Below are 23,305 nucleotides of genomic sequence, written 5' to 3' on the forward strand. Positions count from 1 at the left end.
TCCCGTGTGAACAAAGTACATTTTTTGCCTAAACATAATCAAGTACATTGTTGCGTTTTTGTTATGTTTCAATTTGTATTAATTTTTAAGCCAAACCATGATGTTTTGTTGGCATTTTTTGTTGTCTTTTGTTTCAATTCATGTTAAGCACATTTTCCGGGAAGAAAAAAACATTTCCCTCGAAGCGTAATTGAGAGTGCAGTCTAGTTGTAAGACAAGGTCATTAAAAAAAGAGATGAGGCGGAGGCAGATCCTAGCTGAGTACAGGCTCAGTGACCACAAACTGGCAATATAACTGTTCAACAGGTGAGGCTGAAACAGAAATGCCCTCCTACAATAGAAAACCTGCAATGAAGTAAGGAAGATTTACTTTGACAAGTTAAACCCTGTAATTTCAAATAATAACCTCTCACAATTTAAAAGGTATATGAAATAATGGGCCCCTGGCCACAGACAACACATTCCAACCCCAATGCATCACACACCGCTGGTATAGTCAGTACTTCTAAGCTTCAGACTACGCACTACGTATCCCTCTAGCACCAGTTATGGATGTGTCTTTGTGTTCAACACACACAAACACACTTGTGACACGCATAGGGTCTCTTCAAAATAAACTTCACATTTTGTCTTGACAGGAAGTTAACATTGAGGCAACAAAACTATGTTGGTTTGTATTAACTTCACTGACTAAAGACTACCGGGACTAGCAAATGACAAATGAATCAAGTGACTAACGAGTGACGTGACTAAATGTCAATTTGTTGTCAATGTTGTCACTGATGTGCAAAAGGCCCTGCCACCTCGCCTCCATAAAGACACGGACTATTGTTGTTTAGCCTCTTATTTGTTGTTTTAATGTGTCTTTCTGTTGTCATTTTGTGTTGTTTTAGGTCACTTTGTAATTGTTTTAATCTTTTTGTATATATTTGTCTGTGGTTGTTTTGCCCCCTTTTTTGTGTCTTTGTCTCTTTGCAGTCGTTTTGTGTCTCTTTGTAGTCGTTTTGTGTTTTTTTGTTCAGCCGTCACACACAATACAATGCATATAGCCTATGTACAATCTAGTACACAGTATGACTGAAAAGGCATAGGGGGAAGCATAATGCTTATATATGCCTATCCTGCATTCTTTATACCCTCAAGAAAATATATTAAAAGAAAAGAAAAAGATATTTAATTTAACTTGTCACCCACTGTCAAAAATAGCTTTATAAATAATACTTTTGAAAACCAAAAATGAGTTACACATTCTTACATTCATGTAATTTGTTTGTTTATGTCCATAATTTAACCCCAACATTGTTTAGCTTTTTGTACGGAAAACTTACAAACATCTCTCAAATCCTATTTACACTCATGTATTGACAAAAACTTTGTTTTAGCTCGGAACATTGTCTGCATTACTTTGTAATGTACCTGATCATTACATTTCATAACATGAGACCATCCTTATTCCTAATACTTATAGCTTGTTTTTGCAACAAGACAGTTGAATTCATCAGTGTTTTTTAGGTTGATCTCCACACAATAAGATATGTAAGGAGGTATAAGTGAGCAATAAATGATATGCAAGGCCTAATAAGTTAATACATCTCTAGATGTATACAGTACTGCTGTTGACTTTAGAATTTTAACATTAATATGGTCAATAGGATGAATATTGCCTCAAAAACTCCTTCAATTTTATCATCACAGATTTTTTATTCAATATTGCCATCTAATTATTTTTGATTTCCAAAAACATACATTTAGTTTTCTTTATATTAAGAGACGATTTAATAATATCAAATGAGGTTTTGATGATTTCCAGCTCCCTTTCAATAGAAAACAAAAAATCCTTTAAACTTTTCCAGAGGGAAATACATTTGTATCGTCTGCAAAGATGACATTATTTTCAATAATTAGCTATGATCTATAGTACTGTATATAGTATGTGTGGTTGTTTTGCCCCTTATTGTAAGTGTTGTGTCTGTTTGTGTCTCCTTACAGCTGTTTTGCATCATTTTGTAGTTGTTTTGGTGCCTTTGTAGTCTTTTTGTGATCGTTGTATGTTTCTTTGTCGGCATTCTGACGTCATTTTGTAGGTGAAGGCCAGGGTTCCCCTGACACAAGGCGTCCCCCTGACGCCTTGGCCAGAGGCCCATTCAGCAATCCATCTATATCTTGCTGCCAAATATGTATCAACATGCCACAACCTGATGAATATGAAACACAGACACACACACACACAGAGTGATATGACGTGTTGAAATGTATGATATCCAAATATATGCATAGGATATACTGAATGTCATCATAAATACACATCAATCCTAATGTTGTGTTAATGTTCATTACTTTTATTGTGTACTTTTGTATTTCGTTGCTTTGGCAACAGGGTTCTTGAAAGACTTCCGCACCAATAAAGGCATTTGACCATTTGAATTTGAGAACAGGAGATCATTCCAAGTTGGAGAAGAAACCAACAACCACAACAACGTGATTAGCCTAAATGTCAAACGTTATGGGCACTTAAGGGTTAAATGTCTCGTTAAACAACCATGTATCATGCAATTAAAGTCAACCAGCACAGAGGAGTTCTGAACCTGCTTTCATGTCTGATCTAGATCTGTTTATACTGGCAGCAGTGGTTTCGGAGTGAACCCTCTTCACACCGCGGCTCGTCAGAGGGCGGCTCTTTGGCTGCTCTTTACGCATCATTATAAAAGCTTAACCCCCTCCCTCCGCGCGCTGTCCCGCTCCACCGCTGCGAGCACTCAGAGTCTGGATCTATGTTGTAGATAGATGGGCTAGATGCCACACGCCGTTAGCCTGCAGGTTGCAAAGGTTGAAAGTTTGATTTCACATTATTTGCCGTTCTTCTTCTTCCTCCTCTTCTTCTTCTTCTTCCTCTTTGGGGCTTTGTTTCTCCTCTGCTCGGATACTGCGCTGACTTAAGCATTGGATATGTGCACACAGGATGATGACAACCCCTTTCCTCCCCGTAGAAGTAAAATAAAATAGGCTTTCGCACACACTGGATTTACTCCTGTCGTTCCATATGAAGAAGTCAAAAGTAAGTGATTGTTTCTGTTTCTTTTTGTTTGTTTTTTCTACTTGAGGAAATAAACGGTTTGCGCTGCAGCGTGACGCAGGGCAGCAGGACACGTTGCTGCTGGTCTCGAGCCATCAAACTTAACCTGTCAAACGAGTAGTTTAGCCTTATTCTTTTTCTTTTTAATTCGTATCAGGCTTTGAATTGGCTTTAAGAGAGATGGGCTCCACGAGCTGTTTAGTAAGAATGAACTGGACATTTGAGTGCCAGCGGGATCAAATCTGTTCGACTTTATTGTGGCGCGGCTTAATAACCGAGCCGTCAAACCTGCTTTCCTTCATACATTTTGTGACTTTTCGAAAAAAAAAGGAAAGCTCCACCTGTCCAGAGTTTATACAGCGGGTCCACGCCTTCCCTATTACGTTGTAAAGAGCGGCGCTCCCGATGCCTCCCCCGATCAATATGATCATGTTCACGGCGCCAGACTGGCACCGTTTGCTTATCAGCTACTTATTCAGTTAGTTATTCTTGTGGTACAGGATTAGAAACTCGCGTTACACCTAGTTGTTTACACACATAAATATGTATCCGTTTCACTGTGGAGAACAGACGTGATTGATCCACCTTTGCAGCCTCACAGGCACAAGTCACTGGTGGGTAAATTAAGCTGGCGTTAATCAGGTGAACTGCGAGGTCAGGGAGGCAGGCTGTGCGTCTGTGGGTATATGTTCCCGTGTGTGTGTAAGGTGGAACAGATCATTGTCCATCTGGAGACTTCGAATACGTTTTTCATCCGGCAGCCTGCTTTTGCTCTCTGCCTGCTCTGTGAGGGAGCGCTGCGGGGCCAGTCTAGGCTCTGTGACCAGGAGCATTGACACCATTATCTTGGCTGACCCGAAAAATTCACAAATCGACGACTAATGGCTTCTTTCAAAGCTGCTCTAATTATTATTATTTATTTATTTTTAGCAAAGAGAACCAAATAAATGACTAACATTTCTAATTTCTAACAGCTGCTGTCCTTTTTTTATTTTAATTTAATTTTTATGACTGGTATAGTTCTACATGAAAGGTTTGATCCATACCAGCAGGTGATCTCCTAAAGGCAACCAACTACTCTTAAAAAGAAAGAGCCTTTTTAATGTATTTTAAGTGACAACAAATATTTTATTCTCTACCTTTATTATTAACAAACCCTGTGCACATGTACGTTTGGGATCCAATGTGAAGATAATCTCTTCCTCACTCTGAATGGCAATTTAAGCACCTTTTCGATGATTTAATCAGATAAGAAATGAAAGAACATTAAATATAATAATAATGTTTTATCAGGGTATGTGTGTGCGTGCATCTGGGAATAAAAGTCTTTGAAGTTTCCTGGAGGAAGGGTGGGCATCTCTGCATCCCTGCTGCTGTTAATCATATTCGAGTCTCCCTTTATGTTTTTTTAATGAAGTTCCACGGTAAATTGTGCCTGGCTGCATCAGCCGACATGCACCTTTCATCTTTTATTTACTGTCCTTTGCCCACAGCTCCTGCTTTTCCCACCATCACGTAGTCGCATGTAGAACAAATAAGTAATGAATCTGCACCAGGGATGCCCTGATCTGTTCCAACAGCTCATAAATCCGTGGGGGACAGGTCTTTGGTGTTTTGTAATAACCCAGGTATTTAAAGGTTTAGACCCATTCTTAACGAAGGGGACAACTAAAACAAGCATTCTCGGATTAGCTGTGGCACACGAGGTGAATGTATGAGAGTGTATGTGTATGTGTGTGTCTGTGTGTGTGTGTGTGTGTGAGAGCGGGAGAGAAAGTGTGAGAGAGAGAGCACGTCTCGACCTTCACAGGATATCTCGTCACCAGTAGGGAGCGCTCGATTTCTGACGCCTGCACAGTGTCGGAGAGACCAGTCACTCAGTACTTTGGGCTGTGGGAGGTTTACAGAGACGTCACATGCCATCCATCCAGGTGGCTGGCTGAAGGTGATGAGCAACTGGAGTGTGTGTTGTCTAGCCGGAGGTGTCGACCTCTGACACGGGCTATAAATCCACAGGCCAACTGCTCACATAATGTCGGCTTCATTTACCTCCGCTTTCTGGTTGTGCCCTCTTTATCTGCTCAGGGACCAGCGTGCAACATGAGAAGTGTTTTTTATTTAATTATTTCAGGAAATCTTCATTGCTTCAGATTTTCGAAAGATGCAAGTAGGTGCAGACCAGAAGGCGATGAAATAACGGAGCGCTCTGCATCATTAGATTGATTATGTCACACAACAGGAGGTGGGCGTTGTGGCGAGGAGGGTGCTGATGTGTCAGAATTACACTCTCCAGTAATCACAGCTGAATGGGTTCATTTAAGGCAAATTTGAATGTGGACTTGAATCTGCTAAGGGGTTAATGATTTGTTCTAATAGCTTAGTAATGGCATCAGGTCTACAGCAGGGAGGGATGGAGCTGACATGCTGCCTTGGTGTACTGTGAGCTCGCGGCGATGCCGGTGATCCTGCTGCTGAATCAAATAATAACTTCCTTTATGAAAGTGGACCCCTCTCATTTAAAAGCCATATAAAAACATTGTTAGCTAGACTTTCAGTTACTAAAACTCTAATTGTCAACAGATATATGGTGGATTAGGCCCTACGGCTCATTTGTCAGTGCCGCACATCAAACAGACCCTGTGACTCACGCTTTACTCACTGAGATGCATCACTGCCACGTTATTGTGTGTCGGCTAATAGGCTCAATGTTCCCAATGTTTTTTTTTGTGACTGCAACATTAAACAACATCTAAAACCTTTTTTAAAATCTTGGATATTATTTTTTTATTTTGTTTAACAATGCTGGCATTAACCAGTGGATCAGTTCTGCTGTTTTCTCTCAAAGGTTGTGTGAGGTTGAAGAGGTTCAGTCGAGTTGATAGCGAGAGTCACATGTTGCTGGTAAAACTAAATTATTTTTGGTTTGGTTATGTCATTTTGTTTCCGTGCTTTCTGGGAAGTCTGAACACTTTCTAGTTCACATTCATTTGTAGGATACTGGAAATACCTTAGAGGACGATCACAACAGTTTTATAACTCGACCAAATGCCAAAATCCGACCTGTAACAGCAGAGATTCTATCAACTAAAATAATCTAAAAAATGTAAGGGCTCGTCTCTAATGAAAATAGCCAACATTGGTTGCAGGCTTTTGGATGCAAAGCCTGCACAGGGCAGCACCGTTATGGAACAACAAATTAAGAGCCTCCCCGTCCTTCGCACACAAAGCTGATGTTTGATCTCAAAAGCAGGACTCTGGCCTCATCTGCACCGTCCAGGTCAGAGCAGGAGAAACTCAATACTTGAAATGAACTGAGCCTCCTTTTGGGGGGTGGGGGGGTTGTTTTATTTTGCTTTTGGACAGCGCAAACTGCCAGAACCAAGGTTGTGCAGCAGTGTGTTGTTGTTTTTTTCATGAAATTGAAAAGGAATTGATTATGTAAGTCATGATAATATCAGCTGAGACCAGCTAACAAAGTGTTGTTGTTTTTTTACAACGTTGTTTCTTAGAACTTTGTTTCAGCAAAAATGTCGTAACAGAAATTGCAATCTACCAAAGTCACGGGTTCCCAAGCTGTTTTTTAGAATGGCATTGCTTTGTGGAGTCACAGCCTAAAATGTTGCGTTTTTTTTTATTTTCCAGAAATAAATGGCATGCCGAATCCATAAAAGCAAGAAAGCGGACATGGTTTGGGTTACAGGATTTTCCTCTGTCACGGAGGTCAGGCCTCTTGCAGTTGACATCTTTTCTCTGCAGCAGCATGATGATCAGTGTGCTGTTGCAGATCCAGAGAAAAACAGTGACTGCATGCCAATGCTATTGTAACCCTTTCTTAAAGCAGGCGTGTCTTTGGGTTAATGTATTCAGCAGGAAATCTGCAGATTTGCCCGTGAGATCACCAAGAGCTCCTTGAAGTCGTCGTCTGAAAATGTGTCAGATGAGTGAGTGACAGAGGTTTTAGAACATACCCATCAAGCAGGAGACAGAAAATACACTCTGGGAGAATTTAGAAACAATGTCTTTGATCTCCGCACCGTTAACTGCTACACGTTGAGGTCTGTCAGTTAGAAAATGCCTGCAGGCCTTTTTTCACCCTGGCGTGCCAGTTTGAAATGACCGGTTGGATCGGTTCAGTAATTTATTAGACGTTGGTTCGGGCTTGTCTCCGTACACAGAGTGCCGTGAGAGGGTGTCATGTGAATGCAAATATTAGTGGGGAAATCGGTGTCACATGGATGCAGTACATGGCCAGAGCCAGGCTGGAGGGGTGTGTTCTGTGGGTTGGCAGGAAGTGTGAACATGAAGCCACAGTGAAACTTTCTTCAGAAGCAATTACCAGGACTTCACATGGCAAAACCTCTCTTTTTCCTTCCTGTGAACCACAAGGCTGTGTCTCAAGTGACTCCCTATTTCCTACTTGGTGCACATTTTGCAACACATACTTGAGTTTAAGATCAGAATTCATGCTCTACTTGTGGCCTTGCATGATTCATCAGTGTCTTCAACAGATGATCTGTCGTCCATAGTTTTACTATTGCAGCCGTTGGTTGGTATATGTTGATGTGTAGCTTTGGTTAACGCCACACTCTCTGCTAGCACCTGCCTCATTGTCACTCTCAACACAGATTAGAAAGAAATGAGATAGCTCACTTGTCCATCTTCAGCACTTCAGAGTTTTTAGCCTGGAGGCATCTCCGGAACAACTCTAAATTAATATGTGAAACAAATTAGAGCTGGGTGTCAAACATGTCGCCAAGGCTTTGGTGATAAGATGGAGGTACTGGATTGTTGGGCTGCGTCCAAGTTTTGATTTTAAGCAATCAGTCAGATTGTGACGGGGAGGAGTGGGTCAGATAAAGCTTGGTTGATATATGAATTTGAGTGTCGTTCACGTAACAATGGAAATCTGGCCCATTTCTCCATGTTATGTATCCGAGAAGAAGCATGTAAATAAGGAATAAAAGTGGGCCCAAAACAGAACCTTGTGGGACCCCATGTTTTACAGGCGCTACATAACTTTTTCCAATAAGTGACTGTCGAAGACTGCGTTTAAATCCAGGAGGATCAAGAAACATGGCCGTCGCTTACTCTTTTTTTTCCGGGATGGGAGTGATAACAGCAGTTTTAAGTTTGAAAGGAAGGATTCCAGTTGACGGGGAGTTGATGATGGTGGTGGTGATGTGTGGGGCAAATGGCAGGTAATGAATGGGGAGGATCGAGGGAACAGGCGGTGGCCCTCACTGGTAGGCTTTAAGAGTTTTTTCTTTTGTGGAGAATGGAGATTTGGGGTAACTGGAGTCGTCATTTATTAGTTTTGAATAGTATGATGACTTGGCAGCTTTTAAGGCGGTATTAAAGTTGATCTGATGCGGCTTGTATATGCCTTCTTAAACGTAGTAAATACTGAACAAGTGAGACATTTCTGTGCCCAGTGTTTTTCAAATCGTACTGCTGATTTAAAGCCGTGACCAACATTGAATTCATTAAACCAAAGCAAAAAAGCCAACCAGAACCATTTTCTTGTTCTCAAATGTTATTTTCAGTTTTTTATCCGTTTTGTGTCATTAATTGAATAGCCTTGGGTTTTAGCGCTGTGGTCTGATGCTCACTGTGTGCTCTTGGGAATTGTAATGGGAATTTTCCACTATTCTATGACATTTTGTAGACCAAATCGTTTAGTTGTAAGTCAAAATAAAATAGTTACTGTTTGTTGCTTTCCCCGGCCAACAAAAATCTGTCCGTAATTCTGATTTGAAATGTTGATCTCTGTTTTCGTTTTGGGGTTTTGCAGAGTAACCTCGTCTTTCCAAGCATTGTGAGGGATCTGTGGATTCAGCCCTCACACCCTCACACCCTTTCTGAATGTAATGTCCCCCAGAGGCTTAACTATATTTACTTAAATTGGATTTAGTGTGTTTAAAATATAAATATATAGCATAAAGGGTGTTTTTATTTTTAGTTGATTTGGTTTCCCTTCTGTGCAGCACCCTGCTGTCACATTATAAGTCATCTGGTGATGTAAATGACATTCCAAATGCTTCGTACTTTGAGCGAAGAAACATGAATTTTAAAAAGCACATTCATCTTGTTGTGGTTTCGCTATTCTTGTGTGTTCTGACTCTTTCAAATGCCTCGGGTCGGTGTGAATGGATATCTTTCACAAGCGTGAAGTCATCTTAAGCATTGAGCTATCCCTGTGTGCGTCTGACTCACAGCGGTCTCTGCCGGAGGGCTGTTGGATGGGTTTTCCACATGATCTGTTCATCCTCGAGTGAGGATGAGAGGCCACGAAGGACAGTTGATACAGAGTTTGAAACTGGGCTGGGTGCTCGTGGCTTTTGTCAGGACCACATTGCTCTAAGGCTGACATCGTGTGCAGTCAACTTACACTGTTCCTCTTAAGTGCTATTTTTGACAGTTGTAGCATGACTGGTCTTGTGAATAGTTAACTCTTAAACTGTGGCAGCCATAATTGGAAAAATCAGGAATTGTCTCATGGAATTAAAGAGGAGGTTATATTTGAGGAAGAATTCATTACCAGTTTTTATAACTTGACAGTTTTCAACTTTGGTGTGAACACTATTTTGTTTGTGCCAAAAGGTAGCTTGTAACTGAATCTTACAGTCTGAAGTTTGTTTGGCACATTATTATTTTCCTTCTTCCTTTATCCCTATCTCAGTCATGGCTGCATTCATTACCAAAAGAATTCTGGCTTCCTGTCTTCTAACGGTGTCAAGCACATGTTTCTGATCAGCGTCACTATTCTTGCGCCTTGTGCGATATAAGCAGACAGCATAATAGATGGTGTATTTGAATAACCACAATGAGCTTGTTTTTTTTTTTCACATTTCAGTTCACTTTGCAATTGAATGATTCAGGAGTAAAACACGGTAAAGTATAAATTGAGCTGAGCTGTGGGTGACAAGTTGTGAAGGTCACATCCGCAAAATGAATCTGATGGGGGGGAAAGCACGGTTGCTCAACTGGACTTTCTTCCTTGTTGTCAAGCCAAATTCCCCTCTGTGCATATTAACCTGATCTGTCCTCGCACTCATTTGTTGACATAGTTAGTGATATGGCCATTATAAAGGGACGATAAGGGGATTATAAAATATCCATTTTACTTTCCAAGGAAAACAACAGAGAACATACAGTCGTCAAATGCACTTTATCTTCATCCTCCCTCTTGTTAAATTTGCTCTCAGTAGCAAGATCAGATTTCCGGCTTGACATCAGCGGGGAGACCAAAGGCCTTTAGGCAGGACGAACACAAAAGTGTGAAATACTCGCCTGCAAATAATACATGTCGAGGGTTTTTATTGTGAGCGCAGACGGAGAGGATCTGGTATGCGCTGCCTTTTTCAAGGTTTAAAGGAGTAAGGAAGTTTGCAATCTTGGTTTCAGACTACAGAGCCTCCATGTTGTTTTATAAATATATATATCGGTCTGACAAAAGATCATCCTCTGGAGCGAAGGGGCTGTATTTCTGGGGTTACGGTGTAGCCAGCGGATATTCGGGCCAAGACTTCCTGTTCTGTCCGCTGCTCGTTGTTTTTGAATATCCGATTAGAAGTTAAGAGTTGAGAGACAACGTGAACTGACGGCTTGTTTCACAAGTGGCCATTTTACAAAAATCTAAATCATCGTCAGACGATAGCTGGTGGGATTCGAGATTGCATTTCGGCCGAATGCGTTCCAAGGAAAGTATTCAGTACAAAAACAAACAAACAAATTGTGACTGGCAGTTTCATATTGATGAAAAACAGCAAATTTCCCAGTGAAAAAAGTTGACGTGATATAATTCTTCAGTTACACATTGGGACTCGAGTCTCGGAGACGGTAATCTGATTAAGCCACCCCGCCATCGGCACAACTATCAGAGGAGATTTTCCTCTCAGGAAATGTGGAACAACAAGATCTCACCGAGCCAAGGGACACTTACTGGTTCAAATGGGAACTCTCGTGTGTTTGTCCCCAAAAAAAAGCATCACTAGACAGTTTCTCCTCTCTGAACCCATTTTACCCTTCGTCACCATTTCATTTGAGTTTTCACCATTAAAGCCTCTAATCCTCTCCAGCTCTCTCAACACGTTGATGTTATTCGGTTAAAAGGGCGCAGCACTTAACTTTATAAACCATTGTTTAACACAACATGTGTTCTGTCTCTTTTTCCACCAAAGCCATAATGACGTCTGGTTTCATTAGACAATCGGAAAGGTTTGTTTTTCTCTGCACCATAAGCTGAGCCGCAAAACAAATATTTCTTTTTTTATGTTGAATGAGCCATCACATCCCTTAAAATGAGTTATAGCTATGTGGCCTACGTGAAGCCACTTACTCATTTGGGACCGGTGCCATTATGGGCTTAGCCCACAGGGTCTCTACCTCCGTCTGTCCAGCTGTTGGACACATTTTCTCCAGACGCATGAAGCTTTACTCAGACATCAGAGACATCATTTAATGTTTTTTAATATTGCCTCTGACAAGATTCTATCTTCGTCATTCAGTAAAGTTTTCATTGAAGTCACACACGCTGTTTTTTTATGATGTTTATTCACTTTTTCGCTCATCTGTCCTTCGAGCATTTGGCTCTTCGCAAGTCGGGAAGCACCGATCCCATCTGCCGGATCGGGTTTTGGTCTTGGGAGAGAAAAAAAGAGTGACTGCCAAGTTTAACCATCGGAAATATTCCTCAAAAGCCCCTTTGAATAGTGCTTGTTGTCTCCAGCCATGCATTGCTGTTGATGTTGACAGCCATTTCTTTGGTCGTTCACGGGTCAATTTTAAATTTCAGACTCATCTGATAGGTCATGTCATGTTTTTCTAACACACAATAATCACTATGTTCATCCAGAGAAAACAACCGTCTGCAATCGCCATTACTACCACGAACCACCACTTTTAAAAAATATAAATAGTCAGTATTAAAACAACGTACGGTAGCAATTTAGCAATGAGCTGTGTGTACCTCATCCAGAGATAATACCACAGTGTGCAGCAGTCCTTACAACCAAGAACCACCCCGCACTTGTCAGACAAGTGCCTGTTAAGCTGCTGCACAACCACTTTGATCCGATACTTCAGGCTCCTCTCTATTACCTTGAAGTGCATCTCGTTGTCGGTACTTTCCTCGGCAGACGGCAGCAGCTGCAGCCTGAATGTTTCTCGGATGCTAATTTGATTTCCGCGTGAAGTAAGTGAGCTCCTGTCGCTTGAAAATCCAGCATACATCCAGTTATTGCATGTAGGATTTTGCTATTGTAGCCTCTTCGTTGTGCCGTTTGGCGGTCTAAGATATGACATTTAACCAGTCATACTTTAATACGTTATCGAGGTCGGTGTTCCCCAGCAATGTCTGAATCATTGCAAGCTAAACTAGAGAATGAAGCTCTTGCGTAAGCTCGGTCAAGAAGACTATACTCTTGTATGCTTGGATTTGTAGTTCATTTCTCGTACAGCTGCCATTCCCTCCTCACGCATGCTCACTCATAATTTCCTTGCTTGTCATTGTTCGGGGCTGTCAATCATGAGATCAGCTGGTCTCTTCTATCCAATAGCACAGCGACACAGTTACATTGTTAGCCTATCATCTTACTGCTGTCTCTTTTAAATATGACTGTCATTCTACCTTCAGTACGTTCATGCTGTTACGCGCCCCTCCACCTCCCCATCTTCACTCAGTCTTTGCAGACCCATCAGCTTCATCAACTCATCATTCTATCAGCCACCACCACCACCAGTGTCTGGACTCCACGGGTGGATTTATCTTACTGCTGCTCAGGGCAGACGCCCCACGATTACAGATCTCCCTGTAGAGTCTAAATGCCTAAGACTCTGTCAAGACTATATCATCTGTTAATAATAAACAATTATCTTTTCTTCATCTGACTTGTCTCTCCTGATTGAAATGACATTAAGATGAGAAACACTAATGTAGCCGTTTTTATAGTCTCACCATGAGGCACTTTATGTTTGAATATTGAGGCCTCTTTTCTCTGCAGTTTAGCCATTAAGATGTTAAATATTGACATGTGAATGTGACTAAGGTTCTTCCTGATGGCCTGTGACTGGGTGAGTCTTTACAGTGCGGTGTGCTGAGTCAGTAAACAGCATAAAGCAATAGCTAATGTTGGCACCGTTTACAAAGGACTGAATGATATAAACAACGTCATACACAATAAATATTGTAATCATTTTATTAATCAGGGGGATATAGTGTGGCTGGGAATGCTAAACACTGAAGGTTTATCCTTCTATGCGCAGAGCAAAGTCATGTTTAGATACTTTGGCACCCAAAAAACCCCCAATGAAAGACAAACCTCTGAATTTGAAACCCTTGGTTAACCTTAGCGTGGATCAACTCTAGAACATCTGGACAACAACAGCCGCCCGGTATTTCATTCGCACGGCCATTATCGTCTGCCATGTTTTAATCCTCACATGGGAACTAAGGTCACATGGCCAAATTCAAAACAATGATGTCGGCAAAAGATTAGGATAAAATACCCATCTCTGACAAAACAGGCTGCATGTTGCTGTGGACTAATGTCATGCAACGACCTGAGTTCTGCTTTTATGAGATTATGTGGTTAAAAGGGCAGCCTGCAGCCTGGAGAGCCTGTTCAGTTAATGATACCTCGGCCTCAGAGTGTGGAGGAAAATTAGACTGGGGGGAGGGGGTAATCATCCATAGCATCAATATGAGGAGAGGGAGCAGGCCTTGAGTGCTGTAATGCACCTGACAATGACGGATAAGAGGGCTTTAGTTTGGAGGGTTACACCTGATTGTTCTGCTCTTTTGGTTTGATATCAGCCGGTGCAAGAATAATGCTGCATTTACATTTACAGGCAAACCAGATATCACGTTGGTGGACGGGAAAGTTAGGGTGAGTCCGGCAGACAATGCTGGCGGTAACGGTAGACGGCATTTACAACCGAATATTACTCAGCTCCCCCTCACTGCAGAGAGTTGTTCAAGTTTGCAATAGAATATTAAGCGATTGCAGAATTTTATAGCTACATGCATTTCCAGAATAATTCCATAAAATAGTACACACAAAATATATATTTCTTTATGTATTTTATTCCATAGCCATGGCAACATATCATCACTCGTTTACGTTTTTTTTCTGTGCGGTCCAGAGGGTGTCTTCCGTCTGATTCCATGTGAATGCAGCATAAAAATGGTTGATTTCCTTTATTAAGGACACAGAGGGCAGCTAGGATAGGAATCCAGATAGGAATGGGGCCCGTTTTTTCCGCATGGGAAATGATTTATTTCCCTGTCAGTGCGGCTGTGACTTTAGTCTCATAAGGTCACTTTGAGAGCGTCAGGGGAAACATTCAAATGAGTGAGTTGAAGTCATCTCGCTTTTCACACTGGAGCCTTGCTGTTTATTGATATGTTTGGCCCAAGTTGTGTGTTGGGAGCTCATGAGCATTTTTGGATCTGTTTGTTTTTGCACAGGAATTATTTCACAGAGATATTTCCCTGTTGAGATAAGGCAGCTCACGATAAGATAGGAATTATTGCTCTATTTTGCATCTAGGTTTTCGTTGGGTTCTTGGGTTTAGAACTGCATCACAGAACATTGTAATAATGTTGTAAGCGTGTGGACATGGGTTAACCTTAGGAAATATTTACTACAATAAAAACGGTTTGTAAGTTACAAGCTACGTATGTATGTGACAAACATACAAATCTTTAAGAATGTGTCCAATTTAATTTACTGCAAGAATTATGATAGATAAATCAAATTAATGAACTTACTTGTCCACTCAAAATTTAGATTAGGAGAGACTTTCAGTCTTTTTAGACTTTTTCAGACTAAAAGATTTCTCTAAGCACTGCAACTTCTTCTTGTAAAATCAAACTGAAGTAGCGGCATCCCTGATAATGATCAAAGTAATGTGCATCTGATTACCTGTTTGCTATCTTCTTTGTGTCTTGAGACGAAAAAGGCCTTGTTGTGCATCCAATAATCTATACATACAATTGTTGAAGCCGTCAATGTCATGATTTTAACATATTCTTATTCTTCTTTTTAAGCTTAGCACAATAGCAGAAAATATATTGAATACAATAATACGTAAACGTTGTAGCACCGTCACCACAGAGCGCTATTTTTTAGTGTCATGCATGATGGCAAATATTTCCTCATGAACATTGCTTTCTTCATAGCATGTTAGCCAAGAAAACAAAATGCCTACAGTAGCTTGCAAACCACCATCATTACAAGCAAAGTCGCACTTTATTTGATTTAATTGGATATTCTGCGAAAACCACTACTGAAGGGCTTCATGGTATGCAAGTCTGATAGTTTACAGCTACACATTTCGATGGATGTAATGATTGCAAGCATATGATTGCACACCTCATATGTTAAATTGTAATACTAACAGCTCAATGTGCTTCTATTGTTTACTTCCTTGAAATATTCAAATATACGCCAATGATGAACCATAAAAAATGTTCATATCTTGATCTAGACCAAACAAACACAAGACTTTCACCCAGGAGACCGCTGTTTGTGTCCCGTGTGAAACCAAGTCAGTTTATTTTACCTTAATTTTGCTACGTAATTTACGCGAGTTCCGTAACCTACCAAGTACTTTTGTTGCGTAAGTAAACCTAAAAACTACATAAGCCTACATTAGAAGTATATTTTGAATAGACACTTTCCGCATATAACAAGCAAAAACTGTGTTGAACATGAATTTATGGTCTCAGTCGCTTGTTTCAAGTTTTCTTTGAAACAACATGTTTATTTTGTAAATTATGGTCCAATAAGGAGCAAAATAGATTATAAAGCGGAGTATGCTGTGGCCAGCTTGTGATTGACAGCTTGCAATCATGGTGTTGTCCGTGTTTCCGTCTGACAACTTTAATTCTTTCAGATCATGAAAGTTAACGTATTGTTTGGCTGTTCAATGTTGGGTTGTACTTAGATCCACCTTCTTGCAAAAAGCCAAAATAGCACCCGCCAAAAACCAAGATGGCGATGGCCAAAATACAAACCGCAAGGCTTCAAAACTGTAGTCCACAAAACAATATGGGTGATGTTGCGGTGACTGCATCGGCTTCTTATATGCAGCCTGTGGTTTTACAGGATAGAAAAAAGTTTTTCCGAAGTCCAGCACGAGCCTTCTATTTGCAAGAAAGAACTGAGTCAGCGGAGTGCAAGATCCTCGGTGGTAGGTCTGCTCTTGAACCTCCGGTGAGAAACACCAAAGGAGATTGACAAACAACTTCCTGAGGAGTACATTGAGTGTCGATACAAGTTGTTAAATCCAATAAACAGTTTATAGTTCTGGCCCTCAGTTCGTCTGTCAACCTCTCAGAAAAGTATTAATGGATTTCCATAAAACCTGGAATACAAATCAGCCTTGGAGCAAATAAACGATTAATTATACTGTGTTGGGAATCCAGATCTGGGACTCCTGCCATTAGACATTTTTTAGCTATAACCCTAGGTCAGCATCGATGCCATAATCAACTACGTCAGTAAAGAGTAAATAATAATAAAAAATAATACATAATAGTTAAATTCAACAATGTAGAAAAACATAAAATGATGCACCTGTTATAACGCCGTTCTTAACATTTCCTCTCATCCATTTTAGGTCAGGTCTTTCATAATATCATGTGAACTAAAACTAGCTAACTATCTTCCCACCACATTTTCCGAAAATCTTTTCATGTTTCAGAATGACACTTCACAACTTGTCAGCACCGACAGCCCCGGTGAAATTTGAACCCCCGACTTGTCTTCAGAACCAGTGGCTCCTCTAACGTTAGTAGCTTTCAGCTGGCTTGTTTCATGGGTTGTGAATCTGTCTCGTAAAGACCCGGGGAATGTGGGTCGATCTCTGCGTCGTCATTCACACATCACGTCCTGCTGTGTATACTGCAGTGTTTACTTGGCCCTACTTGCTCTCACAAAAAAAAAAGCCACAGGGATGACCATGAGTTTTAAAAGAATAATGGCCGCGAATAGCTGCGCTAGCTACTTACAGCTGCTCTCAGCATGGAGAGTGCACATGTGTGCAGAACATGTTACCCCCCCCTTCACTGGCTTTACTCTCCATACTCTCAGCACATGTTGAGAGGGATGTCATCGGTTTGCATGTGGTTTTGTTCAACATGTTTTCTACAAAAGTGAAAGAAAACAGTCTGACAGTGTGGGACCCACATGTGAAATGTTGTAAACAGGATCACACTGTAAGCGAGTGGCAATGCTCACAACATACATAACAGGTTTTCTGAGTGACTGCTCTTCTTCGTTGGTTTTTGGGCATATACATTCAAGATTACAGGAGTCCTTCTGCACTGGATTCTGTCCAAACCTAATTACATGGTTGTTATTATTGTCTTTCAGTGATTTGATGTGATTTTCCAGCCAGTCTATATAGGATATCATTTCATTTGTTGTCTGTGTTGGCCACCACCTACTGAATCATCCTTCAAACAAACTTTGCAGAGGTGAAACCAGGTAATGCCGGTGTTGATATAAATTCCCATTCAGTGAAACCAGATACTATAGCTATGAAATAAGCATCCAGTCTGGTGCTTTGTTTCTATCTGGTGGCTTTTTCTAAAGTGTAAACCTGCACCCAACTTAAGACAAAAACAAAAGAAGTATTTTAACTCGTTGAACTGAGACACAAAATTTGGAGTGTGAGATCCCATGAAGAAACCACGTGGAATAGTTCTGTCCATAAGGCTTCCATGGATCTGTAACAAGCTCCCATATATTGGACACTTTGATATTGCACAGTTCCTGACTGCTGATGCAGTGAGGAAGCACCAGTCAGCTTTAAAGGACACCAAAACATCCAGTCAGAGGCAGAGAAACTATCAAGAGGCATGAAGTGTCAGCGAGTTGGGATCTCACTTGAGGTTTGTTTGTGACTGTTCGAGTTTGGAAGTCTTTAAATTACAATAAGTTCAAAGTATGTTTTGGAGAAGACAAAGTACCGGAATCTGTTGAAATTTGTTACAGATTTCTGGTGGTTTTGCTTTGCTTAACAGAAAATCCTGGACCTTAAGCGGCCTACTCTTGTTGTATCTGGAGCTTCTCTGATTCTGTCCACTGTGTCCTGTACACATGTGATTCATGACATGCAGGAGGGTGACGTGTACCTGATGAATTACAAGATACCCCACGCATTTGTCTTTTGCTAATCCCTCATTGTCCCTGTCTGCCATTGAGAGACGATTCATTTTGGTGAGCAGCAGAAGCTCGGTGGAATTGAATTACGTTCCATCTGCGCTTTTAAATGCTGCTTTTTTCCTTCGGCCTTTTCCTGCTGTTGATGGATCACTGTTCCATTCTCTTCCTGTTGTGGCTTCGTTTGACCAAATGTACAGTAGCAGGAGGAAGGTGGGAGGCGGAATCTGCCTTGAAGATTTGACAATGACTGATCTAAATGGCCCAAACTGGCAGGGAAAGTGTTGACTGTGTTGAAAAAAAAGTACGAATGTAACTGTGAATGAGAAGCTGCTGCAAAAAGCACAAGCATGGTCATAAAACCCTTCTTGAATAAACTGCAGAATGAAATGCTGTTGTACTGGTTGAGGTGCCTGAAGATTAGACGTGGCTCAGCTCACTATTATAATGTTATCCCTCTTTGTGTAACACTCTAAAGCTTTGTTCGCCAACGAGGAGGTTCACTTTCAAGGTTGCTGAATTGTTTTTGGGTTAGGCCCTGGCTGGCCCTAATCTCTATTTAGAGGAGAATTGCAGTCCCATTGCATAATATGGTCAGACTGGTACAGAGAAGAGGAAAGAGGTCACCCAACTGAATGGCACTTGTTAATGTACGGTAATACCTCATCTTAAAGTTGCAGTTTCCTTGTAAAAAAACAAGTTTTGTTTTCATTCCATGCTTCCTTAAAAGGCATTATGTACAACACATTTAACTGTGCTGAGTTTCATTTTCTTCCTCATAGAACGACGGCAAAGCTGATTTTTGAAAACACTTTTTAATCTGTGCATTGTTTACATCCAGCAGTCTTCGTCACTGCCTTTTGTTGGTGCATTACCACATTTGCATCATCATCAACTGTCAGTAATTGCTTTTGCAATATTGTCCTCATGCACGATACAATCAAAACAGGGAGCCACTCGTGAAAACATTGCTTCATAGTGTTGCTAGTGGTCAAAGGTTGCACAGAATAACTTTTTTTTATTTTTTACATTTTCATTCAGCTTCATTCAAAACTGCACCACCCATCTTGCACATCTTTTAACCTTTCAGAACAGGACGGCTACCAAAGACACTCTAAGACACTATCGTAGGCCGTGGTAACGCTTGTCTTTTCAACGCAACTTTTGTCAAGATCGGAAACTTTGTTTGTTACCAAATTAGCGGAACTTTGTTAGCTGCAAAACAAGTGACGGGAGTAAGAGTAAGCAGCAAAAATAACAGGGGACTTCTATTGTGAAGAATTAATAGGACTTGTGTTTATCACTGATTTAGTGGAGCTTTATTAAAGATTAAAGAATCATTTATTAGTCCCGCAGTGGGGAAATTTGTTCTCTGCATTTGACCCATCCCTAGAATATAGGAAGCAGCGGGCTGCCCCTGAGAAGCGCCCGGGGAGCAGTTAGAGGTTCAGTGTCTTATTCAGGGACACTTCGGCACAGCACATGTAGTAACCGAGGATCGAACCGCCAACCCTCTCTACCCCACGTGCTACGGTTGCCCCCGTAGCACATTAGTAGCTATTCCTCAATACAACACGTTTACTGATACTGCGGGAGTTTTACTGGGAAGAATTTAAAGGAAATGACGTGTTTATTCACTGAATAAGCAGAGTTTTGTTAGCGTCTATTCTTCAATTAAATATGTTTACTGATACCGCGGGAAAGAAGAGTAAGCAGCAAAAAAAAAAAACGGGGGACTTTTATCGTGAAAATCTATAGGAAAAGGTTTTACAGCCACTACTTTGACCAGGAAATGTATCCGATCAAGCAGGTCGCATTGAAGTGTCAAGCGTGGACACACATCCAAGCACAAAAGATGCATTGAAAAGACAAGTGTAACCACAGCGATGGATTACAGCATACTACCTACCGGGCCGTTAGTTCTGTAAGTATATAAATGCCAACTGAAATTCACTGTTCCTTTTAATACTCATTTGCTTATTGACCGCTTTTAAGACCTGGCGACTAGTAACATGACAAAAGAGTAATCATGCTGTAACTGTCAAACTGATACCGCCCTTAAGATCTGATGAGTTGTAGACAAATCACTACATCTTCTCTCCCCGGGCAATGCTGGTGGTAGAGCAAAATGTGTCCGATTGCTCGACAATGAACATGCAGACCTTGACACCCAGATCATGTTGATGTCTTCATTTTTACAAGTAAAATCTGAAATCTCACACACACACATCATGTCCCTGAAGGTGTTTTTGAAGTTGAATAGTTCTGTATCTACCTGCGTGTCACAACAACGCCGTGTTGCAACATGACATGTCAGTTATTTGAAGTTTACCTTTCTCACGGCCTAAAGGTCTGCTGAGGAGCCAGCTGCATGACAGCAGCTAAAAACAGCTTTAAAACTGCTGATCTGACCACTTAAAACCGAGTGGGACCTGCCTTCATACCGTCTATAATCAGACCCACGTCTGGAAAAGCAGTTCGCACTCTTTGTTACCCAGCTCAGAATTCCTACTTAAAATACCAAATGCCCTTAACAGAGAAACCATTTCGACATGTCACAGCAAGGACAGCACAGGTCTTGAATCCAAGAAATAATGTCTGAATTCCATTCAGCTGCTTCCGTTTCAGCATCCTGGTGGTGTTCATGCTGGTTTACTGTCATGCCTCACTGGGACACTTGAGTGCAATGAAGCCAATCTTAATAGTAACAATTAGCTTTTTTTTTTCTTGCTATGTCAAGTCAAAATGTCTGCTATAAAAATAAAATAATAAAAAAAAGGCTATTAAGTCTTCACATTGAAAACTTCCATTGGTGCACGTTACAGTTTAAAGTGTCTATCTTGGAACAGTCTTTTCCTGTGGCATCAATGCACTAAAACAGAGCACAAACATGGATAGATGGTCTGTTATTTGCTACAGACTTTTAATCTTTAACAGTAATTTAGGACAGACACTGATCTGAAGGTTGGTCCATAACCAAGACAATACTGATAAGTCACTTGCCTTCTTTTACAATGCTGGCGTGATATGACATTCTGCTTGCTTGTGAAATACTAGTGTGTCTTCATCAGAGTCAATGAGCCAGTGGACTCAAACTTCTTTTTTAATCATGCCTACTCCTCTAAATTGCTATAAAATTGCTGTTTATTGCTGGCTTGGTGAAAAAAGAAACTACTTTAAAAGTTATGTCTCAGCGGAACCCAGACATGATAACATTCTTTTATCTTTTCTGTTCAAAGTCCATTTAAATCATTAACTATGAATGGGATATGAATACAAATCTCCACATATTCTTCAGAACAATGAGCAGTTTGTTGCATTTGCATCAAGTCGCGCAATATTGCCTTAAATGATGCTATCAATCTCAGCTAACTGGCGACTGTGGCTTAGTGGTAGAGCGGGTCATCCTTTAATAAATAGATCGGTGGTTCGTCCATGTCCTTGGGCAAGACACCTAACCCCGAAATTTCCCCGAGGGCTGTGCCTACGGTGTGTGAATGGGTGAGTGCTCTTTTAGTCCTAATGGACGGTAGCACCTTGCATGGTAGCCCCTGTCATTAGTGTGTGAATGGGTGAATGACATGCACTTGTATAGCGCCTTCCGACCAAAGTCCATTTACCATACAGGCAGTGGGCTTCATGCAAGATAACTCTTCAGTTACGACCATTACGGTTTTGACTGTTGAATCATGCTAGATTACATGGTTGCCCTCTTTTTTTGAGGTTAGTGCAAGAGCACCTCATAATGTCTGTGCAAGTCACTGCTGCTATTCTGTATAATGTCAGCCAGTAAATGTGGTCAGGTGGTTTGGGAAGACCAATAGCTGTTAGGTGTGGCCGAGAGTTATACAAACCTGTTGGTGAGTTGAAACGTCACTTGCTAAATTTGCAAATTTCTGCTCTGTCTGTGATTTCGACATCGTAAAGGCGTACAGGTAGCCGGACATTTTAGGGAAATTTCCAGTGTCATGACGATGCGTTTTATGCTTTTTCGCGTGTCATTTTACGCCACGTCATTACTGCGAAACAGCTGCAGTTGGGTTAAGGCAACAAAAGCACATAGTTTACATACTTATTTTAAGCACAACTTTAATGTGTTTCCTAAATCTAACTAAGTCAAATGTAAACAACGTAACATAAGAAACATGTCCCAAAAAATGACACTTTGGGACACGAATGCATGTCTCTTGGTTGAAAGTCCTGTGTTGTTTGACCCTCCCGCCATAAGCATATTGTAGCATATTGATCCGTATGTGTTTACGTTGCAGTCAGGACAGACTACATGGTGTACAATGAGCCGCTTTGTCTTTGCACGCTGGATGATTTGCTTCAAAGGAATTGTCATGTATTCATAAGCCATTTGAGTAACCTCACAGTGTATCCAACATGCCGGTCACAATGAGCTGATTATCATCTAAAGGAGATGCAATCGTGTCATATGTTGTTATTTATTATATTGAGAGGATGCGACTAATTGTCAAAACATCTTGTGTTTGTCTTGTGTTGTGTTTAATCTGCAGATTTGGATACGTGTCTGTGTCCATATACTGCTGTTCATCACGCTTGGGGTACATTCAAGTAAATTTGACGTCAACCCAGTGACAGATGACATCTCTAGACTCTCTATTTTGGTAAGAACAATGCTGTAATTCATTATAACACTATCGCTTTACCATACAATGAGTAATTATCAGATCATAATCATTTCTGTCGCTATTAAATCAATTCTGTATCTAGAAGGATATTTAATGTAAAAATCCATATTCTTGCCATCTACTTTATTGGCAAAGTTTACATGAATAAAGGTCAAAAGGTTAGGGAGCTCAAAAACATCTCGACAAGAAGAAGAGAAAATCAACTTGAAGGCACAATGAGTAGGATTTGTTGGTTGCCAACCCCAGATTTACTCTCGTATTAGAATTAGCTTTGTCTGCTTTACATTTCCCAATAGTTGCATTTCTGAGGCACTGTGTGATTTTTGTAGATTCCTCTTGGATACTTGCTCACAATCTGGCACCTAATTGCTTTATTTGTATAGAGGTCGTTGTGTGCAGAAATGTCC

The 23,305-nt window shown here is 40.8% G+C and overlaps 1 protein-coding gene across 2 annotated transcripts in view; it reads left to right on the forward strand.

Annotated features, from left to right (window-relative positions):
- The first annotated feature begins 2,735 nt into the window (after window positions 1-2,735).
- kitlga (kit ligand a) overlaps window positions 2,736-23,305 on the forward strand; it is a 32,497-nt gene continuing 11,927 nt past the window's right edge. Inside the window, exons 1-3 of one of the 2 annotated variants that reach the window (XM_079163840.1) lie at window positions 2,736-2,826; window positions 2,959-3,055; window positions 22,764-22,874. In XM_079163840.1, the coding sequence (XP_079019966.1) occupies window positions 3,041-3,055; window positions 22,764-22,874 (126 nt within the window). In that variant the 5' untranslated portion in view covers window positions 2,736-2,826; window positions 2,959-3,040. The remainder of the gene's footprint in view (window positions 2,827-2,958; window positions 3,056-22,763; window positions 22,875-23,305) is intronic. The other variant, XM_079163841.1, reaches the window with a different exon arrangement.

This window comes from Pholis gunnellus, assembly GCF_910591455.1.
Source record: "Pholis gunnellus genome assembly, chromosome: 7".
In the NCBI taxonomy this organism is placed as follows: Eukaryota; Metazoa; Chordata; class Actinopteri; order Perciformes; family Pholidae; genus Pholis; species Pholis gunnellus.